The 10,988-nt window shown below is 39.1% G+C and overlaps 1 protein-coding gene across 1 annotated transcript in view; it reads right to left on the bottom strand.

Annotated features, from left to right (window-relative positions):
• Positions 1-10,290: 10,290 nt before the first annotated feature.
• The window catches only part of LOC122086909 (DNA (cytosine-5)-methyltransferase DRM2-like), a 17,640-nt gene continuing 16,942 nt past the window's right edge, over positions 10,291-10,988 (bottom strand). The window contains exons 4-5 of the mRNA XM_042655822.1: positions 10,842-10,978; positions 10,291-10,752 (exon numbers count right to left, since the gene is read on the bottom strand). Coding sequence (XP_042511756.1) covers positions 10,327-10,752; positions 10,842-10,978 — 563 coding nt within the window. The 3' untranslated portion in view covers positions 10,291-10,326. The remainder of the gene's footprint in view (positions 10,753-10,841; positions 10,979-10,988) is intronic.

The following is a 10,988-nucleotide window of genomic DNA, read 5'->3' as shown; positions in this document are numbered from 1 at the left end:
CCGCTGGATGGCATTGTCTTTACTTTTTCGAGTACTCACGGTGGGCCTTCTCCGACAGCCCTATGGGCGTATCGCGGGAGGGAGTTCGCGGCTCGTACCCGGAGTATACGCGCACTGTGGTTGTAGTAGCACTTAAACCAAAGACTTAGTAATGTTGCTTAGGTGGATGTGAATTAAAATGTATAGCATGGCATGTTGTGCATATGATGTGTTGTGATGTGTGGACTGTTGTGTGTGGTCCACCTTTCTACTTACTGGGCTAGTGAGCTCATTCCACGTGTACACCCCCTTTTTAGATGATTTTAGCAGGTCATACATCTGAGGAGCATGGGGTGGGTCCCACAGTCGAGTTTCTTGAAGAGGACTGGTGGACCCCTGAGGAGTTAGAACACGGCACTGACTGCTCGTGCGAGAGTTGTGCTGCGGGACAGCAGTTCTGAGGCCGAGCTGAGCTCCACCTTTGAGGCCGTGCTGAGCTCCACTTCTGAGGCCGAGCTGAGCTCTTCTACGTGATGCCGAGCTAGGCTCAACCCTTGATGTCGAGCTGAGCTCTAGCCTTGATACCGAGTCGAGCTGTGTACTCTGATTGTTTTGATGATTTCCTGTATATACTTGATATATGAATTGTACTTTTATTGTGTAATTATCATGCCTTCGGGCCCACATGTATATAATTATTGTATCACAATTCGGGTATCAAGTATATGGGATTTATTCACAGGTAAAACTAAGTCTTCCGCTGATCTGATGAACTTATATTAGTTATGCGTATGCTGTGGTGGAATACAGTATCTGATGATCCTGGCAGGTTTGGGTTAATCGGTGTTAACTCGGTCACTGGCCCGGTTCAGTGTGAACGGGGTGTGACACCAACGATACCAATACTAACAACAAAGGAAGAAATACTAAGGCTATGTTTCGCAGCCAAGAGAAGAAAATAAAAGAAAAGAAAAAAGAATCTAGAAAAGAAAGGAAAAGAAAAGAGTAGAAAAGAAAAGAAATGGTGAGAAAAAAAAAACACATTTATGTTTGTTACCATTAGAAAAGAAGAAAATAAATGTTTTCGTGTTTTCTTGTGTTTTTGGCAAGATTTTTTTTTTTTTAAGCAAAAGAAAACTTCACAATTCTTTAAAAATTGAGTCTTCTATTGAATCAGGACATGTCAAGCACAAAGAGAGATTCTTAAACCAAGAAAAAAGTACTTTTTCTTTTGTTTTGTTTTCTTTTCTTCTCTTGGTGTTTGGTAGCCCAGGAAAAGAAAAGAAAAGAAAAAAGAATAATGAAAAGAAAGGAAAAAAATGAAAAGAAAAGAGAAGAAAACATGGTTGGCTAAATGATTGCTATATGTTCATTCAGCTCAAGAAATGTCGAGGATAGCCAATTGATTGATATACCTTGTTCAGCTCAAGAGATACCCTGGATGGTGAGTTTGAACTAAACTCTCTTTACTAAGGTTAGAAGAAGCCTTGGATGACAAAGTGCAAATTTACCCTTGTTGACGTTAAAAGATTCCCTGGAAGACCAATTTTAACAAAATAACATTTGCGAAGGCCAGAAGATTCATTGGATGGCCAATTGATGCAAAACACTAATTGTTGAGTTCAGAAGAAGCATTGCATGGCCAAATGAGCAATTTACCCTTTAGATTCCAAGGATCATCTTTGACCAAAATAACTTTTGCTTAGGTCAGAAGATGCCCTGGATGGAAAAATGATAAATTTACCATAGTTTAGGTCAAGACCTACTATATATGGTCAATTTAACAAAAACATATTTTCCTGAGGTTAGAAGATGCTCTAGATGGTCAAATAACCGATTTATCCTTGTTGAGCTTAAGAGATGCCTTGAATGGCCAATGACTGAGTTACACTTGTTGAGCTCAAGAGATGCCCTGGATCTCAAGTTTGACCTAAACTCCCTTTCTTGAGTTCAGAAGATTCCCTAGATGGCCAAATGATCAATTTACACATTTTAAGGTTAGGAGATGGCCTCGAAGGCTATTTGACAAAAACACTGCTTGATAAGAGTAGAAGATACCAGTGATGCACAAATGATTAATTTGCCCTTTCCGCTATCAATAAATTCTCTAGATGGCCAGTTGACCAAAACACCATTTGCTAAATTCAGAAGCTGCCCTGGATGGCCAAATGATAAATATACCCTCATAGTGACCAAAAATGCCTAGTTACCCAGTATAACCAAAACAACCTTTGTTCCCAGAATATACTTTGAACGGCCAAATAATCGCTTTAACCATGTTGAGCTCTAGAAATCCCCTGGATGGCCAATTTGACCTAAACTCCCTTTGATGAGGTTAAAAGATGCATGTCTGGCCAATGTCCTATTTATCCTTATTTGGATCGAAACATCCATGGATGGAGAGGTGTCAATTCTAAGCCCGCACCAATGGGCCTGACTGAGCTTGACACGTTTATGGCCCGACTTGGACCGACCCGATTAATAAACATGTCAGGCTTAAATGGGCATTCACGGTGCAGGTAGCTAGCCCGTTAGGCTCCTAACCGAATCAACTGATAGGCCCAACGTAAACCAACTCATTGTAGCCCGACCTAGCCCGACCCCCTTTATTAAAAAATAACCATAATCTCATATCATTTCTCTTCTTTTTTAAAGATTTGGCTCACCTTCTACTATGATTATTTTTTGTATAAAACTATAGCTATTTAATGTTCAAATTGAATAATTATGAGACTTCAACCCACTTAAGAAAAGAATTTTGAGGTAGGCACATTTAGAGCCCGTTTAGACTTAAAAAGGTTTATAGCCCAGTTAAGGCCCGTTTAAGGTAGTCCGATTAAAGCTTGTCACCAACCGATCCAATTATAAACTGTAAAATGCCCCCCAAAGGTAGACCCGTTTACTTAAACGGGCGTTCAACGGTGTAAAGTTTCCAAGTGGTCAAGCCCAGCTAGGCCCAACTGAGAATTGCCAAGCTTGACTGGTTGACACCGCTATATGGATGCCTACTTTAAAAAATGCACACCCTTTGCAAAGAGGTCAGAAGATGCCTTGGATGGCCAAATTTTAGATTTACCCTTGTTGAGGCTAAAAGATTCCCTGGATGGCCAATTATTCCAAAACACTCTTTGCTAAGATCATAAGTTACCCAAGATGGTCAAATGTTCAATTTACCCTTTTGTGGTCAAGATATGCACTGGATGGCTAAATTTGGCGAAAACATTGTTGCTTGAATTTAGATGATGCCTATGATGGCCAAATGATCGATTTACCCTTGTTGATCACAAGAGATACCCTAGATTGTGAATTTGACCTAAACTCCCTTTGCTGTGGTTAGAAGATGCCTTGGATGATGAAATGATCGATTTACCCTTTTGAGGTTAAAAGATTTCCTAGATGGCCAATTTTACCAAGATACCATTTTTTGAAGTCAGAAGATACCCTAGATGGTCAGTTTGACCAAAACACCATTTATTAGTTCAGTAGATGCCCTCAATGGCCAAATGACAAATTTACCCTTGTCATGGCCAAGAGATGCCCTTGATGGCCGAGTGACCATAATACCTTTTGATTAGGTCAAAAGATGCCCTGGATGGCAAAATAATTGATTCACGCTAGTTGAGGTTAAGAGATGCCCTAGATGGCCAGCTTAACCAAACACCCTTTGAAGAGGTCAGAACATGCTATGTATGGCCAAATGACCAATATATCCTTGTTCAGCTCAAGAAATGCTCAAGATAGCCAATTGATCGGTATACCCTTGTTGAGCTCAAGAGATACCTTGGATGATGAGTCTGATATAAATTACCTTTGCTGACATTAGAAGAAGCCTTATATGGCCACGTGATGAATTTACCCTTCTTGAGGTTAAAAGATTTCCTTAAGTCCAATTTTACTGAAACAACATTTTTTTTCTGAGGTTAGAAGATTCCTAGGATGGCCAGTGGTCAAAACAATGTTTGGAGTGTTCAAAAGAAGCCCTATGTGGCCAAATGAGAAATTTACCTTTATTGTGGCCAGGAGATTCGCAGGATCATCGGTTTGACCAAAATAACTTTTATATAGGTCAGAAGATGCCCTGAAAACCAATGATAAATTTACCATAGTTTAGGTCAAGAGATGTTGTATATGGCAAGTTTAACAAAACATCTTTTACGGAGGTGAGAAGATGATCTAGATGGTCAAATAACTGATTTATCTTTGTTGAGCTTAGGAGATGCCTTGAATGGTCAAATGACTGAATTACACTTGTTGAGCTCAAGAGATGTCCTGGATGTCAAGTTTGACCTAAACTCTCTTTCTTGAAGTCAGAAGATGCCCTTGATGGCCAAATGATTAATTTACCCATTTTGAGTATAGGAGATGATGGCCTGGAAGGCTAGTTTGACCAAAACACCATTTGCTGAGGTTAGAAGATTCATTTAATGGGAAAGTGATCAATTTTTCTTTTTCTCTATTAATAAATTCCTTGGGTGGTCAGTTTGATCAAAACACCGTTTGTTAAGTTTAGAAGTTGCCCCGAATGGCCAAATGACAAATTTACCCTCGTAGTGACCAAGAAATGCCATGGGTGCCCAGTTTAACCAAAACAACCTTTGTTAAGCTCAGAATATACTTTGAATGGTCAAATGACCGATTTAACTATGTTGTGCTCAAGAAATGCCTTGGACGGTCAGTTTGACCTAAACTCCATTTGCTATGGTAAGAAGATGCACACATGCAACCATATCTCTAAGTATCGGTATCAGATCAATAGTATCAGTATTGACTGAGACACTGATACTTGACCAATCCTGATCGATTACCAGTATCGTTACAGGGGTAAAATCATAAAAAAAATTAAGGAAAAAAGTGACAGATCTGCACCAATTAGATCCAATCCAGTACCGATACTGATAACTTTTTTTTTTTTTTTGCTGGCAACAAGTATCCAAGCCTTCGGCCTAACTAGTCCCGTAGGCCCATACTGATCCTACAACCGCATGGACCGGGTCATATCGGGATTGAATGAGAATCATTCAACTATCACTGAAAGCAGTGAAAAGCACTAAACACCCCTGTGTGAGTGGCCGAAGGTGTGCCTAGTGGGAGTCGAACTTAAGACGTCTGAGTTTATGGCTCGTACCAAGTTCGTTGCTCACCAACTACGCTACCCCCTTGGGTTGATACAGATAACTAAATCCTTGGCAACTCTTGGTCCTCTTCACTAGAAAAAATCCTCTTGTGTTAGGGATATGCCCACACTCCTATAGTTGGTTTTGATGATAACAAACATATGAAGGTATGTCACAATTTTCCTTTAAGTATTGTTTTGTAGAGACTTCATATCAAAGATCGAATTTAGTGAATGAAACGAAGAAATGAAGATTGAAGTCATCAAATGAAGAGTATCAACAAGTTGGCATCAATGCTTGAAGAATATATCATAATAATTTAAGCTTCAAGATGTCAAGACATGAAGCTTAAAGACATGGAATTGCAAACAAGAAGAAAAGAAGATAAAGTGCCAAAGAGTGGAAGGTTCAAGTGAAGAAGAAGACCACTAGGATAAATTAGTCACTTTTAATGTAATTTGTAACCTCCACATATATATATGCACTCACCACATGCATGTGCATTGCATCACACTAGAATGACCATAGAGCATACCTTGACCAAGTATGGAAAGTCTCTCTAAGTGGTGAGGAACATATTAGGAAAAATATGTTCTAGTGAAATTCTGTGAAAACCACATTAACCTGACTTAAGGGTATTTTGGATAATCTTAGAGTCGGTATCAGGAGATGAAACATTCATAGAAGTTGTAAAAAATTGAGTTGTGATTCCAACGCAACTAATCTCAGGTCAATCCAATGTCGGACCGAAAAGTTATGGTCAAAACACTGACGACTGGTCAGTATGACAGCATTCTGTCAAAACAGAGTATGTCATATTGGCGGTCGACCGGCTGGAAGCCCCGGTCGACCGGAGCTGTCCGAGACCATAGCCGGTCGACCGTTAAAAAGTTTCGGTCGACCGGTGACTGCCTGGAAGTGCCCCAACGGCTATATTTTGCCTCAACGGCTCTTGGCGGTCGACCGGCTACCAATGGCGGTCGACCGGTGGACCCAGAATATGTCCGTTAGAGCTTGATTCCCTGCCTAAAATGCTTCACTAAGCTCACCTATAAATACCTCTAATACTACTCATTAATTAACAATTAATATCAACTTCAGAGAAGCATTATTTGAGCATTAGAAGTGAGAATTGGTCTACACCATCTCTTGAGTTCAAGTTCTTCATTTTACATTCAAGAGGAACTCAAGACCATCTACAAGTCTTCATCTACATCTTGGCATTTACATTACAAGCATAAAGAAGACCATAACTAGGTGCATTCATTCTATCATCATTGCATATTTCATTTGCACCACACCGGAGGTAATTCTCTTTTATTCCACTTCTCCATTTTCTATTTTACATTAAGCTTAGACTGTACTTAGGCTTGTGTAAGGACTCTCTCATCCTTAAGAGATTGTAAGGATCCTCTTATCCTTAAAAGAGTGTAAGGTGCCTCTCTACCTTAAAGGAGATTGTAAGGTGCATCTCTACCTGCAAATGAGATTGTAAAGGCGTCTCTCTGCCTGGAAAGGAGATTTGTAAGGATACTCTTATCCGTAAAAAGATTGTAAAGGTTTTCTTCCCTACCTACTGTACTGAAAGGGAGACCTAGTGGAATACCTTACAAGAGGATTCTTGTAGGGAGTGGACTAGACTCGAATTGAGTCGAACCACTATAAATCTTGTGTTGTGGTTGTTCTTATTTTATTTATTCCGCATCGTTTTTAACTTGTAGTCACACTTGTGACCTATACATCGAAAAGAGTTTAATTCCACTAGTATAACCTATTCACCCCCCCTCTAGGTTATTTCATCTTGGTCCTCCCATTTTTTTTTTTTTTCACATTTATATTTCTACGATGTTAAATTATGAAACTTGTTGAGTTTTGATGACATATTAGTAAGGGCTTTCTTTCCCGTCTTCATGCCTAGAGAAGTATGGCACTTCACTATTTAACGCATGGTAGTACATGAGTTGGTCCATGTGATAAATGACCAGGCAAGGATCTTGATGGTACAATTTCAGCTTAAAATGAGTCGAGGAAGGAGTTAAAAAAAAGGCTTTTGTATTTTATATTCATCTCCAATTGATAACATTTTGGTAATTTTACTATAACTTCGCATCAGAGTTTCAGCAACTTTCCTATCTCACTTTGAGGCCGTTGAGATATATGTGGGGTCCTCTATCACATGAACAAACACATATACTATCAAGTGACAAATAGTGAAGTATATATAAGCATAGTGATACCTAGAAGGACCCAATAATAAAGGGAAAAAGGTTTTCTAAGCAACTGGCATAGGATATGCCAATGATTTCTATCTCTATCTTTCTCCCGTTGACACTCTCTTTCCTTTCCACCCCTATGTACAAACCTTTCTTGGCATCCTACACTGCTAGTCCAAATAACCCTCTCCCCTTGATAAAACTGTTGATTAAGTTCGAAAACAATCTCATAGAATATTGACATTGGTTTTGGGATGACATTCTTGAGAATGATATTTCTGCTATGGTGACTTCACATTGGTTGCAAGTCGAAACAGCCTATCAACATTTTCGGGATAAGAATGCATAAATCTCACCCCCTCCCTCCGGACCTCGCACATGCAAGAGCCTCGTGCATTGGGTACATTTTTTTTTTTTTTTTTTTTTAACGTAATGTAAAACGGGGCAGACCGGCAAAGGCTGCATTTTGTAGCTTATTCCATGGTTATAATTCCCCTTTATTTTCTTTACTTTTCAATATTGTTATTGTTTGCTTCTTGTACTGAGATATTGCTGTGGTGGAGGTTTAGTCCGGGTAGGACATGGTTCAAGTTTACGGTGTCGGATCCAGGATCGATCACCCCAAAAATCGATATAGGATTGGATATGGATTTACAGGGCGGTGGTTGGGCGGGTAGATTAAGGGGCAAGAGATATACCAAATTCAACATAGGAGTAGAGTGGTTGACGAACCAGGGATGGCCGGCACATTCCATGATTTCTTAAAAAAAAAAAAATAATAATAATAAATAAATAAATAAATAAATAAAAATAAAAATTTAAAATTATTTTTTAACCTTTTTACCCTCGGTCTGTACCGTTCATGGTGTATCGGTCTCATATTGGCCATATCGGATCAGTATCGGTTGAGACCGATCCCCGATCCTTGACTGATCTGGATCAGTTATCCATATCATTTCAGGGGTAAAATAGTAAAAAAATAGTACTTTTTAAAAAAACCAGGGACAAAACTGACCGATACCCATCGATCCGATCTGGATAGGTATCGGAAGGTATCGATACCATCCCCTAAATCCTTGGTACTGGATCGGCCGGCAATCAGTACGTAACGAATACTGATTACCAATCCCAAACTGATACCTAAAACCATGGGCTAAGAGAATCCAAAAATTATTTTAAGGGTGAAAAGTTCTCTGAGCTCCCAGGGCAGCTCTGGGTCTCTCTTTCTTCTCACATGAAATGACTTCTTGGAGCTCCATTTTCAAGCTAGCTTATGCATATAGCCTAGTTCTAAAATTCCTAAGAAAATCAGGGTCTCAGACTTCTAAATAGAATATATATATATATATATATATATGTTGGGGGTTGGTTCTTGTTTAACCTGATCTGTGTTGGATTTGGGTGGTCATTGTTAATGCTTGAACCACTCTGTACACAATGCACAGATATTGGATTGATATTTTGATAAAAGGCAAATAAAATTTGCATTTTCTTTTCACATATGCAAGTTAGCCAATTCGGGGTACTGTACCCATCTGAGTAACAATATGAAATGAATACTCCTACGCTGTACCCATGTGAGTAAGAGAACCTCTCATGACTTTATACAAAAATGTTACTTAGGAAAATGATAGTACTCTGTTATCTTTCTACAGAATATGGGGTTGAATTGGTAATCACCTGCAAAAATCACTGAAGAATCTGAGAATAATCGTGATTCTTATATTGGATACAAGAACAGAAAGCAGCAGAATCTACTCAAACATGATGCTCACCAGCTGATTCTAATTCCAGGTTCAATCTAGAATCAGAATCACATAAGAATGTGACCCAAGTATGTAGCATGATCCAATGAAGAAAGAACCTTCTGCTGTTTTTCCTCCTTTCTCTATCTCTATCATGTAAGTAGATGAGGAACAGGAGAAGCACCATTGGCTTGAAGTGGGGTGGCCTCTTGTGGCTCTTATACAAGATAGTTGAGTCATCCACAGTCGGCCTCTTATGGCTCTGTCTTCGTGGATCAATTAAGGAGCCCATCATCGATGGAGGCCCAATGTACCTACTCGAATATTATGTTAAAATTTCCATCTTAAAACCAATTGGCTTGATGTGGGGTGGCCTCTTGTGGCTCTTATACAAGATAGTTGAGTCATCCACAGCCGATGTAGGACTATCTCAATAACCCCATCAAAACTTCTGGGATTCCACCATAAATATGTAATGGGAACTAAACAATCAGCTTGAAGGGTAAAAATAATCAGAAACTTTTATACATGGGGCATGTATAGGAGTTGCAACAGCAGAAGGTCATATATAGGAGTATCTTATTCTTGGTCCGAGACTAGTTTCACGACATTCAACATCACACTACGTTTGTAACTGTGGTCCAAATGTTGTCGGTCAACACAGATCAACAGGTTTCAAGAGTTTAAATGCTTGGTTCTCTATTTCATTCCTTGCCTGCTTTCTCCCATATCATTAACCTCATAGTTTACAGTTAGTGATGAGGAAAAATATTGTTGTTACAACAGCCATGCTATATCTACTCCCAACAAAAAATTCTACTTTCACTGGCTTGGAATTAAAATGAAACTTTGGATCAACCAACATCGACTATCAACATTTAGTTTCTGTTACCTAGACAAAAAGATATTGACAGAAAAGCCTCAAATTACAAGGCAGGAAGCACAAGGAACTATGGAAGAAAACATGAAACATGAAACAAGAATGGAGTCCAAAAAGATCATTAAGAATTTAATCGCACCACATATCTGATAATCCAAAGCAGCTAATAATTTCCAAATATGCTTGTCATCACCCTGAATGAAATTGTGTATTTATAGTCATCAGCAGTTTTGGAACCATATTTGAAGAAATTTAGGATGTAAGAGAGACACCGTTCTATAACAACTCATCTACAGTTGCTGAAACTATTAAAGAGAGAAATATCCTTATATATCTAACAAAAAAAAAAAAACCTCAACATACATTTTTGGGTCCTATGAGCCCAATCGTTAAACTTAACCCATCAAAAACTTAACATCATTTAACACACGAAAATATTCATAGAACAAAATAGACTGCTCACCCTGAAGCCCATCTCTGCTCACCCTATTGCTGCCAGTAAGATTGCTACAGGGGCTCCCACCAATTATAAGGTCAAACCCACCAAGTGATTTGATCAACTCCTCCAACCTATCAATGCTCAACTTTTGTACATCGGCAACATGGGTCAAATTTCCTTTTTGATTTGTTTGGTCCCACCAGCTCTGAAGAATGTTCCTATTAACGTTTGAAATCTCTACTGACACAACATTCTTCAGAGGGATTCCAAGCCGATGCAAAGCTACCTCGGCACCCCCAATACCAGAAAAGAGAGAAAGTACTGAAATACCATGTGGAAACATCTTCTTCAGGACTGAGAGATGGAAAGCAACAGTGTCTACCTGAAACCAATGTACTTCTGATGAGATATTGGAAAATTCTACAAATAGAATGGAGAACAAGTATGAATAGAAGTTGGAGGAGTACTAACCTGAAATGAATTTCCAAGAGATCTAAATCTCTCTGTCCTACTGGTTCCACCCCCTCTTGTATGGTGCTTAGGGTATCCCATGAGCATCTCTATCTCCTCTGGATCAAGAGGGGCAGCTCTGTTCTTGCCAACCCAAACTAGATTCCA

Source organism: Macadamia integrifolia, chromosome 8, assembly GCF_013358625.1.
Source record: "Macadamia integrifolia cultivar HAES 741 chromosome 8, SCU_Mint_v3, whole genome shotgun sequence".
Classification (NCBI taxonomy): domain Eukaryota; kingdom Viridiplantae; phylum Streptophyta; class Magnoliopsida; order Proteales; family Proteaceae; genus Macadamia; species Macadamia integrifolia.
Note: the sequence above shows the minus strand (reverse complement) of the source record. Positions and strands in the feature narration are given on the sequence as shown.